The sequence below is a fragment of the Rhinopithecus roxellana genome, chromosome 13, assembly GCF_007565055.1.
Source record: "Rhinopithecus roxellana isolate Shanxi Qingling chromosome 13, ASM756505v1, whole genome shotgun sequence".
NCBI lineage: Eukaryota > Metazoa > Chordata > Mammalia > Primates > Cercopithecidae > Rhinopithecus > Rhinopithecus roxellana.
Genome location: NC_044561.1, coordinates 46,427,449 through 46,446,273, shown reverse-complemented (window position 1 = coordinate 46,446,273; position 18,825 = coordinate 46,427,449). Strand labels below are relative to the sequence as shown.

Below are 18,825 nucleotides of genomic sequence, written 5' to 3'. Positions count from 1 at the left end.
CAAGAAATGATGCCAACTCAGGGAGTCGATTGCTCTTAATGGGGCTTAATGGGGATTACAAGATTGTGGTCTTAGGAGGTCTTCCCCCATGATTGCTGTTTTTTAAAATTAAAGACAGGGCCAGGTGCGGTGGCTCACGCCTGTAATCCCAGCCCTTTGGAAGGCTGAGGCAGGCAGATTGTTTGAGGTCAGGAGTTGGAGACCAGCCTAACCAACATGGTGAAACTCATCTCTGCTAAAAATACAAAAAAAAAAAAAAACAGCCAGACATGATGATGCATGCCTGTAGTCCCAGCTACTCGGGAGGGTGAGGCAGGAGAATCGCTTGAACTCGGGAGGTGGAGGTTGCAGTGATCCACAATGTGCCATCGCACTGTAGCCTGGGCAACAGATCGAGACACTGTCTCAGGAAAAAAAAATAAAGACAGAAGAATCATGTTCTGATGCCCTTTTATAGCATCTTTAGTCTTAGCTCATACCCCTAACCACTGGGGATGGAAAGACAGTTTTATTAGACACTTTAAAAGTTTAATATTTATTTTAAACTTTCTAATAAAATCTATAAATATCATTAAACTTTAAAATTTCTATATTTTAAGCTTTCTAATAAAATATATATATCAGTAAATTTAAATTTCTATATTTTAAACTTTCTAATAAAATATACGTGTGTGTGTTTATATATATATTTTAAAAATTATATATACACTCCCCCTGTTTTTTGCAGGGAGAGGATATTTATTTATTGAAGAGATTTTTGAGTTCCCGTGACATTCCAGGTGCTATTACGAAAAGTATAAAGTCATTGGAGTGCCATGTAAAATTTCCAATGGAGGAAAGTCATCCAGATGAATATTTAGGTTCTGAATGTGAAGAATGTGCTTTTTCCAATGTTGGTTGTGTTCATTTATTGGTTTATCATAAAAGGTGCTACTCAGGAATAGCCAGATGGAGAAGTAATTGGGCGAAGTATGGGGCAGGGGTGTGTGGAGTTTCTGCGCCCATGCTAGCCGTGCCACACCCCCCAGCACCCCCACATGCTCGCCAACCCAGAGGCAGTGTGTGTCCACTGTTACGTTGCTTGGATACATTGTTTCTTCCTCTTCCCATATTTTGCCCTCCCCCGACATTCCTTTGTACCTGGAAGTCATTAGCCATGGCTTCCTATCAGCCCCTGCCAGGTACCTCTGTCTGGGGCCCCACAACCCCCCAGGGCTGCTTCCCAAACCAACTGGGACACAGAGGAAGGAGGCAAGGCTGGTGAGGAAAGTGCTGCCTGAGTTGCATCAGATAAGATCCCATAGACGCTAAGGTGGTGCCACCGAGTTAACTTTGAGCAGATCACTCTGGGAGATCCTGCCTCTCTCTGCTTCACCGGCACTGCAAGGTGCTGCTGCTTCTGCATCTGCTTGCTGTTCTTTTTAATTTTCATCCTTTTTTTTTTTTTTTTGAGATGGGAGTCTCGCTCCATCACCCAGGCTGGAGTGCAGTGGCGCGATCTCGGCTCACTGCAACCTCCGCCTCCCAGGTTCGAGTGATTCTTCTGCCTCCGCCTCCTGAGTAGCTGGGATTACAAGCACCTGCCACCAGCCTGGCTAATGTTTTTGTATTTTTAGTAGAGATGAGATTTCAGCAGGTTGGCCAGGCTGGTTTCAAACTCCTGACCTCCAGTGATCCACCCGCCTCAGCCTCCCAAACTGCTAGGATTACATTCATGAGCCACTGCGCCCAGCCTGCTTGCCTTTTTTCTAAAGAGGTTTTCCCAGCAGTGAAATGCTTGAAAGATTAGGAAAACTAGGGTAAGGAGTGTTCAGAATGTAGCTTTATCCTTATTTTGGGATGAGAAAGCCAACAGCTCAGGGGATGGATGATTACCAGTTTGTCACTCAGAGTTCCCAAGAGGCAGGGGCACCTCATGCCATGCGGTCCAGATGAGGATCTGCAGGGTCAGTCAGGAGGCAGAGGGAGCGAGGGGAAGATGTGGTCAGGAGCCTTTCTTGGGGTTTCTGAGGGAAGGAACTGGGGAGGCCGGGCTCTGGGGTGCACTCGAAGCAAGATGTCTGCTCCCCACCCTGAGATGATTAGGACAGGGGAATGGTGGCCCAGGGTATAAGAGCCTCAGAGAGGAGGTGACAGTGTGTGGGGACTCTATAAAAGGCACATTTCCTGGCAAGCCTTTTACTATCTCCAGGCACTGACCAGCGTGGGTGGGGCAGTCTCCCCATGGACAGTAAAGCCCCAGGTGTCAAAACATCAGGATAAAAATACATGTGTAATAGGAGGAGGATAAAGAGCAGCCGCTGGAAATCCGGGTGTCTGCCATCTACACTCCGTCATCCTTTAACTCATCAGGCTTCTCCCCACCCCAGTCCAACACATAAATACGTAGATCTGACTGCCTGTGGTCTCCCTGACCGCCCCTCCCATACCTTTCCCTCTTCCTGCCACCCACTCTCTGCTCAGTCCTGTAAAAAGGCACCTGAGGAAGGGAGGGAAATAGTGGGAAGGGAGTCACGTGGGCGTTTCACCCCGATGACCTGTGGTTAAACCCTGCCAGCCAAGACAGACACGGCTTTCAAGGCTTTCTTGGATGCGCAGAACCCGAAGCAGCAGCACTCATCCACGCTCGAGTCGTACCTCATCAAGCCCATCCAGAGGATCCTCAAGTACCCACTTCTGCTCAGGGAGCTGTTCGCCCTGACCGATGCCGAGAGCGAGGAGCACTACCACCTGGACGGTAGGCCGCGGCCCGGGACCCCCCGCAGACCTGAGTCTCCATGAGGGTCTCTAAATAGCTTCTCATTTCACGGCCTGTTTTCTTCCAGTGGCCATTAAGACCATGAACAAGGTTGCCAGTCACATCAATGAGATGCAGAAAATCCATGAAGAGTTTGGGGCTGTGTTTGACCAGCTGATCGCTGAACAGACTGGTGAGAAAAAAGAGGTGAGGGTCTCCATCTTCTCAGGACACATCTGTCAGGAAAGCTGAGTTTGAGTTTGCTTTTTTTTTTTCTTTTTTTAAAAAAGGTGTTTACTTGTAAGTAAAATAGTTAGGATGCTGTTGTTTTTCTTAGTGGAACATCTGTGCTTTATCCAAGGCTGCAATGTGAATTTTCTTCCTCAGCTGGACTATTTCTTCCTGTAGGAAATGTTTTCCTGATGTTCAGCTCCTCACCCTGGGGATCTCTGGCTTTATTCTGTGTTAAGTGTGAAAGTGAACTTCCATTACCACAATCTGGGCTGTTTCTAGAAGTGTCATTAAAGCCCAGGGCTCTACCTCCAGAGATTAGAATGACACAGGCACATAGTGGGTGCTCAATAAATAGTTGTCAAAGGAATGAAAATTTCAGATGACTCTGAATCAGATCTACCCAAAAACCTACTTAGAAGAGCAGTGGCAGGAACAGATACACCTGAGAAAGACTGAAGGTGAGCTAAAAGTGGTGCCTGAGTCATTAAGAAGCTCTTACCTGAAGAAAAGTTTGTTGCCAACACAGAGAAGTGGTAGATGTTTGAGATGCATGGAGAAGTTAATTGCTCTGATCTGATGAGTTATACAGTATGTGTATCAAAGCATCGCTGTGTACTCCTGAATACATACAATTATTATTTTTCAATTAAAAAAAACCAGTAATACTTAGAGGAATCGTAGGGATATGATATATATTAACATTCATCAATGCCTCTGTATGCTCAGATTCAACTAGAATATTAGACTCAGTTTTTCTTTCCACCTTAAAAAAGAGAAAATGTGGGAAGGAACCTAGAGGAAAAACACTCTTCTGTGACTAGCAGCAGGGTTAAAAGCCGTGTGTGGGTGGGACAAAGTTTGGTTGTTTAGTGTAGACTAGAGAAAGCACCGTATCTCTAGAGATATTAAAGGCCATTATCCAGGCTCATTTTTTTTGTCCTTAATGAAACAAAACAAGTTTTCAGGCTGTTAAAGAATAATTTTATGCAAGAGGTAAAATTATGATATCTCATAATTTATTTTACTCATAAGATGTGGGGGACCCAGGCAGGTGTTGTAAAGGTTCATTGGAAGAGTACAATTACACGGGTTTATATATGGAGTGAAGAAATGTTGAGATGAATTATAAATGAGACAAACTAGTTTTTCCACAGCTGGAGGAAATCAACTAGGCCAGTATCAGACTCGGACAGAATTTACACATCTCTGTTACCTACACCTTATAAAGAGTTGCACAGGCTCGCAAAGACAGTGTACAGTCAGAATCTGATAGCCCAGGAAGGTCTGCTGTAGAGGATATGTAGTTTTCAACTGAAACACAATTTTGGTTTTACATAACAAGCAGAGCATGAGAATGTTCTGAGACTACTTGGCAGATAATTTAATCTATCAGAGTGTAGAAAAGATGAAGGTTGCCACCCTGGACTGAGTTCTCACTTTCTTATAAAACTTTATAAGAAGAAAGTAATTATGCTTATTAAAAAAGAGGGCAAAATACAGAAAAAGGCAAGAAGAAAACAATGGTTTCAAGACATGGAACTTACCATATTTGGGTGTTTATTTTGATTGTTTTTAATATCTATGTATATGTTTAGTTATATCTTGAAGGTAATTTTATACCTTGATTTTATGTTGATCACAGAATTTTAATGCTTTTTTTAATTGACTAATATGAATAATACCGTAAACTTTTTTTATTATAAGAAGTCCTCCTCTCCTCTGGTTTATTTCATTCTAACAGAAGTGCATTTTACTGGGCCATGGAAGTGAACATTTTCATCACATCATATTATATTTTCTTTATATGCCAAATTAATTATTGGATTTTAATGACCTTAGGAGCAAATGACCATGATGCTAAAGATTAGAAGGCGAGATGGATAGTGGGTTACAAAGAATTTAGGAAAAAATGATGAATATGATCAGAAGTCAGAGACTATTAAAGGGAATATGGCTTCAGTGAAACTGGAAGTCCTTTAAAATGAAATTCTGACACGTGAGAAATCTTTCCAGTGAGGAACAAAGCCATATAGTGCTATACAAAGTATTTTTTTGTGGGCTGAGATTGTAAAAAGAAATATGCAAAAGATGGAAGGAGGGACACTGGCTGAGTACCAGGACTGAAGAGGAGGAAAATCCTACTTTTACCAGGAGGTGCAAAGCCCAGAGAATTTCTGGCTTGGAAAAGATGCCAAAGAGAGCAAGAGAAGATATTGTTGTGGCAGGATAAGACAAACAAGCAGGAAATAGACCCCCAGTGGGAATCAATTACTCAAAGGCAGTTGGTCACTCAAGTCTCAGGCCCCATTTCATCTCTCTTTCTTCCATTGAGGAGAACGGCCTTTAAACTGGAAAGGATGCAGCAGCCTCAATGCCGTAAGAACAGAACCCTAGGAAGAATGAGTCTTGGGAAATAGGATGGTCTATGCCAAAATCAGTGACAATTCTACTCCACTGTTCTCAGCAGTATATTGGAAGAATGACGGATACTGAGGCAGGTGATTGTGGAGGTACCCAAATTATATTCAGATTTTCACAAAAGCAATTCCTAAACTCCTGATCCTTGTGGTTCCCTCTTAGTGGCAATATGAAGTAACAGCCTAGAATGGATTGATGAAGTTTGTCAACAGGAATAGGAACATTTATCAGTATCTGCTGGTAACAGCAGGTTTATTGTGAAACGTTAACATTCTAGGAACACAGGGTACCTGAATCCTGTCTTCAGCCAACATTCCTTAAGATATCTCTGAAGGCAAGTAGGTTCACAGAGGACAAAGCTGGCGAAGAAACAGCTTTTTGATGAAACTGGGTCTTCAACCTCCTACCCCCATGTTAAACTCTGGGGAGTTGGGCTAAGGAATCCCTTTGGCTTAACTAGGAGGAAGAAGAATGCAAGAGGGCATTTCCCCTTAAAAGAAGTCCTTAAAAATGCTGGCTCAGGCCTGTAATCCCAGTACTTTGGGAGGCCGAGGCAGGCGGATCACGAGGTCAGGAGATGGAGACCATCCTGGCTAACACGGTGAAACCCCGTCTCTACTAAAAAAAATACAAGAAACTAGCCGGGCGAGGTGGCGGGCGCCTGTAGTCCCAGCTACTCGGGAGGCTGAGGCAGGAGAATGGCGTGAACCCGGGAGGTGGAGCTTGCAGTGAGCTGAGATCCGGCCACTGCACTCCAGCCTGGGTGACAGAGCGAGACTCCGTCTCAAAAAAAAAAAAAAAAAAAAAAAAAAGGCTGGCTCAGCAGGGCATCCCAGTCCTTAGGAAGGTAGAGGCCTCCCAGCAGAACTCTCTCTTGGGGTTTGGGAGGAAGATTCAGAAGGGAACCAGTGGAAGCCCCAGGGAGAGGCTGTGGCCAGAGGGAGCACCCTGACCCCCTATTCCACTTGCCATGGGAAGCTTGTCCAGAGAGAAGCCTTGTGCACGGGCACAGCATCAGCCCATTTTAAGTTGTGTAACAAATCACTTAAAATCTCAGTGGTTCTCTACAACAAATATTTATCTTAAATGTGGCTTTGTAGGTCAACCAAGGTTTGGTTTCTCTTGGTTAGCTCCAGTTCTGAAGGTTCTGGTGTGCTCCTTGTCTCTTCCTTCCAGGATCCAGGCTGAAGCAGCAATGGCTGTCTTGGGCAAGTCCTTCCCATGGCTGGAAGGTGGGCGCTAAGTCAAATGCCGACACCCAAAGTCATCTGGGCAGTGATGTATGTACCCTGCCTAGTCTAGTGGGAGGTGTTGGAAAATCACATGGCAGAAGGTGCAGATAATGTAATTCTGTGGGAGGAAGTAGAGTTTGAACAGTCGACCATGTTGGCCTTTAATCACTTTTAAAGATGTACTCCCAGGGGCTGTGGCCCCTGGGAATTACACTTTTGTGTATAATTCCTCCTCCTCTGTGTGGGTCTTTGGGAGATAGGTAGTGGAGACTATGTCATTACCTTGGCTGATAATATCCTGGGAGTTTGGTTGATGAGTTACTTAATACCTATAGACAAAATAATATAGCTGCTTAAAAATTACTTTAACCCTTGGTTATACTAATGGTACTACAGCTCAGTAATAATGACAGTGATGATTATAATAATCCCAATCAAGGGAGGCAGTAATGCATCTGTACTCTGTACTGATGGAGCCACATCTCAGCATGGTAGCCTGTTTTGGTGGCTCGAGAAGGGCCATCCCAACTGCACTGCATTCACTGCGTTCAGTGGAGGGTTGGCAGGTTGCTACTGTATAGGAAACTCAGCTCGGTTTGGAAGGAGGTCAGTGACTCCATTGAGAAAAGCAGATGTGACTGTTGTGAGGCAGACGTTGAACTTGCATCAGACTCTCTGGATCATCGTGTCTAGATGGCTCTGCAACCAGCACTTGTCTGAGACAGTTCAGCATGTGACCGCTGGGGGCGAGTGACTACACCTCATGGTCTGTTGGGGTTCCAGCACTCACGCTGCCCGTGTCAACAGAGGAATCTTCAAACTCTTCATTTGGCTTCTCTCTCCCTCATCTAAAGTGAAATCAAGTCATCTTTGAAATGGATTGGAAGAAGAAATAATTTGCTTACACTTCCAAAAAGTGGATACTCACTGATGGAAATGTCTGCAGTTACCTGGGGGTGGATCTTTGTTGTGGACGACCATTAGCATCTCCTTAGGAAATTGTCTCTGTTTGAACACAAAACATCTCCAGTTTCGTAGATCAGTTTTAACAGACTAACGGCATGTGAATTTCAGAGCCCTGGTTTGTACCTATTTGCCATCTTATTCTGAAATTCTAGTAGACAAACATGGCATAAAGAGGGGAAAAAAAGACGAGCCTTTTCTCTCCCCTGTATTCCGTGTGTTTCTTTGGGAATAGAGAGGATTTATTTTTCAATTGGGAGATTTCTTATGAGTTAAAGGATTTTTTTGTTAAAATTTCATTGTATTGTTCCTAGCTCAAACATGGCTAGAACATAATGATACTATTATTTCCCATTGGAAAGGTTAACTGGATATTGTATCTTCAGCCTGTTTTGACGGGATATTGTATCTTCAGCCTGTTTTGACGGGATATTGTATCTTCAGCCTGTTTGGTGGTGGTTATTGAGACAGTCACAAGTCGAAAGTATTTTTTAAAAATGTAGTCTGTCATTTTGATGCGATTTCTTTTCTCAAAAACATGAAATTGACAAGTAAACATTTTATATATTTATGGTGTACAGCGTGATGTTTTGATATGTTACATTGTGGAATGGCTAAATCAAGCAGTTTAACTGACGCATTATCTCGCATATTTAAGCAAATGTTTTTAGGAGCAGTATTTTCTTGAAGTAAAATTAATATCAGCATGCTGAATTTTCAGACGTCATGAAAATCTGAGTATGAATCATACTGCCCCGTAAGCTTTGTCACGTCTCTGGCTTTCAGGTTGCAGATCTGAGCATGGGAGACCTGCTTTTGCACACCACCGTGATCTGGCTGAACCCGCCGGCCTCGCTGGGCAAGTGGAAAAAGGAACCAGAGCTGGCAGCCTTTGGTGTGTATCAGAAAAGGGTTTTATGGAGGGGGAGAAGTCTAGCTTATTTTTCAAAACAAGAACATTTCTTTTTCAAGACCCAGTGGATTAAAAATAAAGTTAATTGCAGTTACTTGAATCGGTCTTCCTGCCGTAGCCACCAACATCTCGCAAACACTAAATGAAACCTTCGAGTTAAATTACACTGTGTGGTCACTCAGCCACATGGGTGGGCGGAAGTGGCTGTGCCCAAGTCTATCCCAGACATAAACACACAGGCAGGAAAAGAATTTTTTTTCTTTTTTCTTTTTTTTTTGCTGCTGCTCTGAGTATCTTTTCAAAATAATGGGTTAATTATAAACCAAGGAAAAATAAAGTGAAAAATTAAGACAAAATGGCCTCTGTTTCTGAGACCTCCAAATCCTAGATCTTTTATTTTCTTCCTGACTTTGTTACTGTTTGGTCTTAAAACCAGGATTTAGGATGCTGGTTCTCAGCTGAGCTGTTGTGGCAAACTCTGGAGTGCCTGGATCAGCTGTGAGGTGCATCTCAATCACATTGCCACTCAATGCTAGTGAAATTAGAGATGTTTGCGAATGATTTATTTTTTAATAAACCAGTTTAGATGGATGCAATTGCTGCAATTAGAGATCTCATGTGATTGTATTGTAATATGCTTTTTGAGAGAGAAAAAACATGGGTTAGCTTACTGGGAATTATGTATAATTTAGGAAACATAGCTTGTTGTTGGCAATGGAAATGCTTATTGGCATATTGCTGTGTTGTTCATGCATATAAAACTATCAACACTCCGTGCTTTTGTTTCAGTTGTGTTTGGTCCTAGCCTCCTGCTAAAAGACTCATTGGTAGGAACATAATATAATGGAAATGTGGCTTATTCTCTTGCCTTATATTATTTGTGTGGGCTTGTGGGAAACGGAGGTTGCTTACTCCTTCTTAACTAAACTTTTTTTTTCCTCCATGATGTGAACAAAGTATCCCCAAATGGAATGTCCTAGTGATTTTAAAATCAAAGTATTTCATGCAAAGATTCATTGGACTTTCTATTCAGATCACGTAGCCTTCATTGAAAAGTTACTGATATTCCTAGAATTTCTAAAGAGCCCCTGTAGCTGTTGATGCCATTTCATTAAAAATAACAAAGGAGGCCAGGTGCGGTGGCTCACGCCTGTAATCCCAGCAGTTTGGGAGGCCAAGGCGGACGGATCACTTGAGCTCAGGAATTCAGGACTAACCTGGCTAATATGGTAAACCCCCTTCCTTACTAAAAATCCAAAAATTAGCTGGATGTGGTGGCAGGCGCCTGTAATCCCAGCTACTTGAGAGGCTGAGGCAGGAGAATCGCTTGTACCCGGGAAGCAGAGGTTGTAGTGAGCTGAGATTATGCCACTAGACTCCAGCCTGGGTGACAGAGCAAGACTCTGTCTAAAACAAAACAAGACAAAACAAAATATATAAATGCAGAGAAAGCATATGACTAAATAGGCCATTCAAAGGAATATTGGGGGTATTTTAACAAGTTGTTAGTTTTTGATGGGGTAGGTATTGGGGGGTGGGCAGTAGTATTTGCTTTCTTTTCAACATCACCACTTGTGTTTCTTCTATAGTGATTTCTTCTTGGAGGAGTCTGGGATCTCCCTGATGCTGCTTAATGGGTCATTCATGGGATGGAGGATATTGATATAAATAACCCACACCATGATGTAGGACTACAGACTAGCAATTCTAGAGGTCAACATTTAGATTCGTTATGGCTTTGCCCTCAATTTTACAGATTCACTGTAGTTAGAAATCAACAGATTTAGAATAAGAAAATAATTTAAGCAGGAGAAAATGGGTTGACAAACTCTTTTCTGTTTTTTTTTTTTTTTTTTTTTTTTTTTATAGAGGAGGGGGTGGTACGGAGTCTCGCTGTGTCTCCAGGCTGGAGTGCAATGGTGCATTCTCAGCTCACTGCAACCTCTGCCTCCCGGGTTCAAGCAATTCTTCTGTCTCAGCCTCCCGAGTAGCTGGGACTATAGGCGTGCACCATGGCGCCCAGCTAATTTTTGTATTTTTAGTAGAGATGGAGTTTCACCATGTTGGTCAACATGATCTCAATCTCTTGACCTTGTGATCTGCCTGCCTTGGCCTCCCAAAGTGTTGGGATTACAGGCATGAGCCTCCGTGCCTGGCCCTCTTTTATTTTAAAGGCTACATAGTACATTTTAGGCTTTGGGCCAGGAAGCCACATGCTTTTCCACTGGAGCCAGAAGGAGCCATAGATAACGTGTCAATGAATGAGATGGCTGGATCCGCGGTTGGCTCAGCAGCTGCACCACACAGGTGGCAGCAGTCCTGGGTCTGGCCTGAGGGCCCTTGTTTGCCAACGCATGGTGTAAGTGATTCAGGAAAATGCTGGTTTTGAGGTTGGGGGTTTAGGTGCCACTTTCTGCACAGGCTCAGATAGTGGACTCTGCATGACTCTGTTCCCTGCCACCTGGGCTGTTTATGAGAGGTCGGTGTGGGAGCTGCCTCCAGGAAGGTGGGCCCACAACACCTGTCCCAGGTGTAAATGGAGACTGCATACTCCAGCTTCAGGGCATCACACAGTCAGCAAACTCAGCAGGGGCTGTGGTTCACAAGAGAAAAACTGAAGGCTCTGAGATACAAGACAGGTTCATCATTACTCAGAATCCTCTCCAGAGTAATAGGAAAGAGAAGGGGAAGGATTAAAACTGGGATTGTGAACAAAGGCTGTAGTCATGATGAGCTCCTGTGGATTCCCAGTCGTTAAAGAGACAAGTTTGGGCCGGGCGCTGTGGCTCACGCCTGTAATCCCAGTGCTTTGGGAGGCCGAGACGGGCGGATCACGAGGTCAGGAGATCGAGACCGTCCTGGCTAACACGGTGAAACCCCATCTCTACTAAAAATACAAAAACTAGCCGGGCGAGGTGGCGGGTGCCTGTAGTCCCAGCTACTCGGGAGGCTGAGGCAGGAGAACAGCGTAAACCCGGGAGGCGGAGCTTGCAGTGAGCTGAGATCCGGCCACTGCACTCCAGTCCGGGCAACAGAGCGAGACTCCGCCTCAAAAAAAAAAAAAAAAAAAAAAAAAAAGACAAGTTTGATGGTTTGGGTGTGATAGCAGAGAGGCTGAGCAAGGAGTTGAAATAAGGAAGAGTTGCTGTGAAGGAAGGATCATGGTGCCCCTCAGTTGGCAGATTTGGGGTTAAAATGTGGTTGTCATCTTGTTTTGGTTTAAACCTCTAACCTCAGGAAGTAGTGCAGCTTTCTGCTGAAACCGAAGTCGACTTGCTGCCAACAAAGCACCTGGATGTTTCACTCACAGGATGGCTCGTGTGTACCAAATGTTGGTGATCGTTGCCTTAAACAAAAACAAACACAAATAGAAATAGGCTTCTGCCTTGAAGGGTATTTGACATTCACCTTTTTGGCGCAGAGTGGAAGCTTTAGGCTGGCAAAGGTAGCATGAGTTTTGGAGATCATCAAGGCCACGTCTGAAGGGATTGAGCAACGCTGTGGAGTCACTTGAGTAACACTAGCTCTGAGGGTTAGGGGAAGTTTAAGGGAGAGGCGGAGGTCCCGGTGCTAGGCTGAAGCTCACTCTCTGACCCTCCTGCTGTGATCCACGATGGTTAAGATTGAGGGACATGGGGGCAGTCATACCATTGAGCTGTGGTCCCAGTGGCAGGGTGGCGCTTCTGAGATGAGAGGCATTAGGGTAGAGCTCTTTCATTTCTAAGAGGACCTAGCTGTCCCAGCCTCTGTGATTTCTGAAGGCTTCATAGTGGGAATGAAGGGCCTTCTCAGGTTGCTTGTGCCCAGCTGCTGTGAAGAGGCTGGTGTGGCCGCCTCAGGTCAGTGTGAACCTTTGGAGGGAACCTGCCAGTCTGTGCTCTGGGAACCTGGAGGGGTCAGATGCTGTGAGGTGTGAAGGGCTATGGGCAGTCTAGACCTAGTGGCTGGAGTCAGTTTCTTTGCATCTCAGGGCTTATTTCCCTGCAGTGGAGATTAGCATGACCTTACACAAAGACGAGACAAGACTGACCTGCCCTACGTAGGACAGAAATTGAACCAGATACTTCCGGTTGGCCTCCAAAGGGCCTGTGAGCCTGGTGGCCCATTGCTGAGAATTCTCTGAGTGCTTGTTCCCTTTGTAATTCTGTGTCTGGTATACAAGGCTGTGCCCCCTTCAGCTTCTGTGTGACTGGGGTATTCCTTGGGGTCAGAGTATGAAGGGATAATGGAGACTATCTTAGTCCATTTGGGCTGCTCTAACAAAATATCATAAACTGACCAGCTCCCAAACAACAGAGATATATTTCTCACAGTTGTGGAGGCTGGAAGTCCAAGATCCTGCTTTCTCATACTTCCTAGCTGTGGTTTCACATGACAAAAGGGTCAAGGCATCTCTCTCAAGTCTCTTTTATAAGGACACTAATCCCATTCGTGAGGACAGAGTCCTCATGGCCTGATCACTTCTCAAAGGCCCACCTCCTAAAACCACAAGGGTGATTGGTTTCAAGGTATGAATTTTGGGGAAACGCAAACATGTGGACCATGGCCTGACACGGAGACCCTGACACAGAGAACGAAGGACAGGCAGGAGTCAGTCACCCTTCCAGTTCTTCTGGGTGCCAACTCTACTTCCCCTTCTTGGAAGAATCAGAATCACTGCATGTTAAATGTGCTTGGCATTGCTTAACGAATTCTCTGGAAGATTATGCATAACTCAGTTGTATCTCCCCACCCCCGAAAGAGTATAAGAATGAAACTACTACATGTTTACCACTCCTAGAGAGCTTACTCTTACTCTGATTCAGTCATTCTGGAAGAGGTACAGTTGAATTCTATTTCATAAACTCATTTTTGTTGCTTTAGGTGAAACGAGTTATATTTCCTAAATTATCACTGTCTATGTGCACTCTTACCTTAATTTGCATAAGTATAAATCATCTTCAGCAATTGCATTGTTATTGTGAAAGACATTTATATTATTCCTCCATCAACTGAATTAGTACATTTTTGTTGAATATGTATCAGCTGAAGTTTTAACCTTGAAATGATAGCATACCTAATGTATTTTACCCAAAAGTGTTTTGGGACATAGGTTATTTCCATTTATGTAGGCTTTCTGTGTTTATTTTGAACCTGGAAAATTGTGTGTCTCAATAGGCTTTTGATTTTCACTGGTGTGATGAATGAATGGAAGGTGGGTGGGAGTCAGTTAACTGGGATCTCGACATCCTCTTCATAACTGTAGTGTTTATTACCACAAGTTAATGATGTCAAGAGGAAAACCCTACACATGACATGCTATAACTATCTTTATTTTATTTTTTCCAGTCTTCAAAACTGCGGTGGTCCTTGTGTATAAAGATGGTTCCAAACAGAAGAAGAAACTTGTAAGACTTCTTTTGTCACCCCATGGTTTGAAACTATTTCTCTATCTGCTTATCAGTTATGTCTGCATAATTCTACCATTTTATCAGGATGAGCCTTTTTTTTTTTTTTTTTTTTTTTTTTTTGAGACGTAGTCTCGCTCTGTCGCCCAGGCTGGAGTGCAGTCGCCGGACCTCAGCTCACTGCAAGCTCCGCCTCCCGGGTTTAAGCCATTCTCCTGCCTCAGCCTCCCGAGTAGCTGGGACTACAGGCGCCGCCACCACGCCCGGCTAGTTTTTTGTATTTTTTAGTAGAGACGGGGTTTCACCGTGTTAGCCAGGATGGTCTCGATCTCCTGACCTTGTGATCCGCCCGTCTCGGCCTCCCAAAGTGCTGGGATTACAGGCTTGAGCCACCGCGCCAGGCCAGGATGAGCCTTTTTATGATCTTGTTATTTCTTAAGCGTTGCTAAGGATGCTTGAGATCACCCATCCTGCCCTCCTTTCAGGCAGGCTTATGTTTAGAGCACAAAAATGAATTGGTCTCATTTTTGTGAATTGGAACCCATTGCACCCAGTTGCTGATTGGTCTGCCATGGCCCGGAACCTTCCTAATGCTACTTTTCCCCTTCTCTGTTGCTCCTGTTCTTGTTTTGGGATCCCTTTTCTGCTCTTCCCTGTGTGTCTCTCTCTTCACTGCGTTTGCTTAGCAAACTTATTTGCCCACCCTCCCCTCAACAAATTTATCCCGCAGCCTCTCACTCCCTGCTGGATGAACAGGAGCTCGTGGGGGTGAAGATCCTTTGGGCACGCCTGGAGTTACTGCGTGAGAGTCTGTCGCTGGTTTAGCAAATGCAGGGAACTGGTCCGGGGCAGGTTAGATTCTTCTTACGCAGCTGATTCCTTCTCCCCTGCAGGTGGGATCGCACAGGCTTTCCATTTATGAGGACTGGGACCCCTGCAGATTTCGACACATGATCCCCACGGAAGCGCTGCAGGTTCGCGCTCTGGCGAGTGCAGGTAAACTCTCACCTGTGCTGGGTATTTCACACACTTATCTCTGGTGTGTGTAGGAATTACTTGTTTGAATCCACACTCTTGGTCTAACCCTTCTACTGTCTTTTTTTTTTTTTTCTTCCTGTGCTTAACTTTCTTGTCTCTCAGTTTCTTTATTGCGTCTTATTTACCCAGCCATTGATTAAATATTGAATGAATGAATGAATGAACCAAGTGAATGAATGAACTGAGTGAATGGATGTGTAATGTCTTCAAAATTCCTGGAAGAGATTCTAGTTATTCCATTCTGTACATTAATACTATAGTGACTGCCATCTGAGTACAGTGAGCCTGTGCTTCTTGTAACAGTCCTTGAGACTGTGAGACAAAGCCCATGTAAACTACTCCCTTGCCTTTCTACTGAGAGATCCAAAAATACCACCCAAAGCACTAAAAAGCATTGACTACACATGTTTTTTCCCTAAAGTATTACAAATCTTTATCTTTGGTATTAGCGTGACGGCTTTTGAATGTTGATTCTTTTTTAAATTTATTTTAATTGTTTTAGAGACAGGATCTCATTCCATTGCCCAGGCTGGAGAGCAGTGGTGCTGTCGTAGCTCACTGTGGCCTCAAATTTCTAGGCTCAAGCTATCCTTTCCAAGTACCTGGGACTACAGGCGTGTGCCCACACACCCAGCCACTTTTTAAAATATTCTGTAGAAGTGGGGTTTTGCTATTTTGCCCAGGCTAGTCTTGAACTCCTGGGCTCAAGCAAGCCTCCCGCCTTTGCCTCCCGAAGTGCTGGGATTGCAGACCTGAGCTGCCACGCCCAGCCTGAAATGTTGATTCTTTTTCTATGATCCACATAGCCGTGAAATGAGTTGTTGGGTAGCTGTGAGTATACTTGATAATATAATTAGACGATGCCTTAAACACATGAGTAGCAGGGTACTAAAAAAAGTGATATTTTTGTAACTCAGAAGCTCCCCATCCTGGGCCTAATTTGAGGCTAAGTTCTCGAGAGGAGGGTTGGGCTGGTGTGGCTCTCCCAGGCACACCCTGGAAAGAGCATCTCTGGGGAGTCAAGTGGATACTCTAGCCACACCTATTCTCTGTCCCACTTGGACAGCAGGTAGAGCTTTGGTAAAGAAAAGCCCTGGCGGTGGAGACCGGCAGGTGTGTGATCAAGTGAATTTCTGTGTTAGGCTTTTGGCATCTAAGGTGCACATTAAATTCTTACTATCCAATTTCTGTTGTGTAGCCTCTCCTTGTTTCCACTTGTCATAAGCGGTAAAACTGGATCTGATCCTTAGAAAACCAACTCACACTAGTCCAACATCATGAGGAGAACCTCTTGCCATATTGTGCACACTTTGAGTTACTCTTCCAAATTAAAGGTGTTTCTCCATTCACAGTTTTTCTGCCTTACAGGAGGAAGTCTCCAATGCACAAACCATGTAGGGCAAATATATTTGGAATGATTATTTGTTTTAGAAGATTTCTCTCTAATCTCCCAGCAGTGATTTGCTGGATGCCCTTTTACTTACGATGTGATTTGCAAAATTGATTTACACGTGCATTTGCAGGCACCTGTAAGTTGTGAGTCTAGGGCAGCTACAAATAGCATTTTGAGGTTGGAGCAGTTAAATACTAAAGTCTTACTTTAGAATCGTAGGTTGTGAATTATCTAGTTCCTTTGTTTCCTCGTGCCAGGTTTACAAATGGGAAAGTTTATTTCTGTAGACTGACAGCTTCTAAGCCAGGAATTTTGCCTGCATTGAGGAGTAAACACATAAAGACTTCAAATTTTGAAGACAATGCCATCTTTGTAATACGACGTTCCATTCTCACTCTCTAGTTTTCATTCAAGTCAAGTTTAAAACCATCAAGATAAAAGCTTATTTTACTTGAGTTACAAAGACTTGTCAAGATGTTTTTTCATTATGAAATCCACTCTAGTGGATTTGAGAATCAGAATGTGGAATTTCTAGGTTTTTATCTTAGTTCGGAAAATTTGTAAAATTTTTTTGCAGATAGATTCTGTTTAGGGTTAAATCATGCAACCACAGTGAGGGTTTGTGACCAGGGTTCTGAGCCACTGGATAAAAGTGAGACTTCACAGTGTATGGCCTGAATGTCTGCAGTGAATGTTCCTTTCACAAACAGTTTATTCGTGACCTAAAGTACTATGCCATTATAGCCACTACAGAGCTTCCAAATTATTTTAAAATTGTTCCTTGCTTTCTTGGCATACCATTTCTGCTGTGTTCAAAGTAGGCTGCAGGGGTGGGCTGGGGGCGAGAAACCCCATTAGGTCTCCAGGGCTTTAGGCCCAGCCACCTGGGGGAAGACTCCCTTAACAGATAGCAAGGGCTTACCTGTCATGTCACTGGCCAGATGAAATCTGCATAGGAGGCTTTGGCTCCATTTAGTCCAACTGTTGCCAAAACAGCTAATCATTTACTTGAAATGCACAGTTCAGTTAAACAGACTGCATGGCTGAAAGAGTGAGTTCAGGTCGGGCGTGGTGGCTCATGCCTGTAATCCCAGCACTTTGGGAGGCCGAGGCGGGTGGATCATGAGGTCAGGAGTTTGAGACCAGCCTGACCAACATGGTGAAACCCTGTCTCTACCAAAAATACAAAAATTAGCCAGGCATGGTGGTGCACATCCAGCTACTCAGGAAGCTGAGGCAGGAGAATCGCTCATTTGAACCCGGGAGGCAGAGGTTACAGTGAGCTGAGATCATGCCACTGCACTCTAGCCTGGATGACAGAGCAAGACTCCATCTCAAAAAAAAAAAAAAAAAGTGAATTCAGTCAGTATGATTGGCCTTTTAGACCATCTAGAAGATTTTACCAACTGGAAATTTTCCGAGTGTTCTCTTCTTAGCATCCATTAAGCTTTCAGTCGCTTCATCTCTTTAGATCGTGGAATAGTAGGAAGATATCTTTGATCTTGTACATTTCTGCATTATTAATTCTCTATCACAGCTGGAAAATGCTTTTGTAAACATGTAAATAAATCCATTAGAAACATACCCTGATTCACTGTTGTTTTAATTTCTTTAGACGCAGACACAAATGCCGTGTGTGAAATTGTCCATGTCAAATCCGAGTCTGAAGGGAGGCCGGAGAGGGCCTTCCACTTGTGCTGCAGGTGAGCCTGGGCCTGGGAGTCGAGGCCGCGATGACATTTCTACAGATTGGAATGATTTGGTGTCTTATGTTCTATTCTGGTGTTTGGTACATTGCTTGTACTGTAACATCGCTGAGATGCAGTAAATGGAGAGTCAGCTGGGAGGAGGTGACAGCGTGTGAAGGTGTTATCGGGATTCCTGATCATTTGGAGCACACAGGGAGGTCACCCTGTGTTGATCACCTGCACGTCTTGAGGGGAAGCTGAGCTCATGTGGGCTTCTACTTATTTCTTGTTGTTTTTCTTCTACCTGCCACCCTCTTTCTTTCCTTCCTTCTCTTCTCTCCCTCCCCCATGAGAATTTGAGGTCTTCTCCCATATGCAACCTATTCTTTTATTTTTCTAAAAATATAAGATGGGCCGGGCGCGGTGGCTCACGCCTGTAATCCCAGCACTTTGGGAGGCCGAGGCGGGCGGATCACAAGGTCAGGAGATCGAGACCACGGTGAAACCCCATCTCTACTAAAAATACAAAAAATTAGCCGGGCGCGGTGGCGAGCGCCTATAGTCCCAGCTACTAGGGAGGCTGAGGCAGGAGAATGGCGTGAACCCAGGAGGCGGAGCTTGCAGTGAGCCGAGATCGCGCCACTGCACTCCAGCCTGGTGGACAGAGTGAGACTCCGTCTCAAAAAAAAAAAAATATATATATATATATATAAGATGGATGACCCCAACAGATGGCATTTAATATATTTGGCTTTAAATGTGCCCATATTGAATCATGCTTTAATTTAATCACAGACACTCAGTGATTTACTCAGTAAATTA

General features: G+C 44.1%; 1 protein-coding gene across 5 annotated transcripts in view; it reads left to right on the top strand.

Moving 5' to 3' along the window:
• TIAM1 (TIAM Rac1 associated GEF 1) overlaps positions 1-18,825 on the top strand; it is a 230,278-nt gene that overhangs the window by 203,343 nt on the left and 8,110 nt on the right. For all 5 annotated transcript variants that reach the window (XM_030914607.1, XM_030914608.1, XM_030914610.1 and 2 more), the window contains 6 exons: positions 2,558-2,737; positions 2,826-2,944; positions 8,371-8,479; positions 13,826-13,884; positions 14,778-14,880; positions 17,931-18,018. In XM_030914607.1, the coding sequence (XP_030770467.1) occupies positions 2,558-2,737; positions 2,826-2,944; positions 8,371-8,479; positions 13,826-13,884; positions 14,778-14,880; positions 17,931-18,018 (658 nt within the window). The remainder of the gene's footprint in view (positions 1-2,557; positions 2,738-2,825; positions 2,945-8,370; positions 8,480-13,825; positions 13,885-14,777; positions 14,881-17,930; positions 18,019-18,825) is intronic.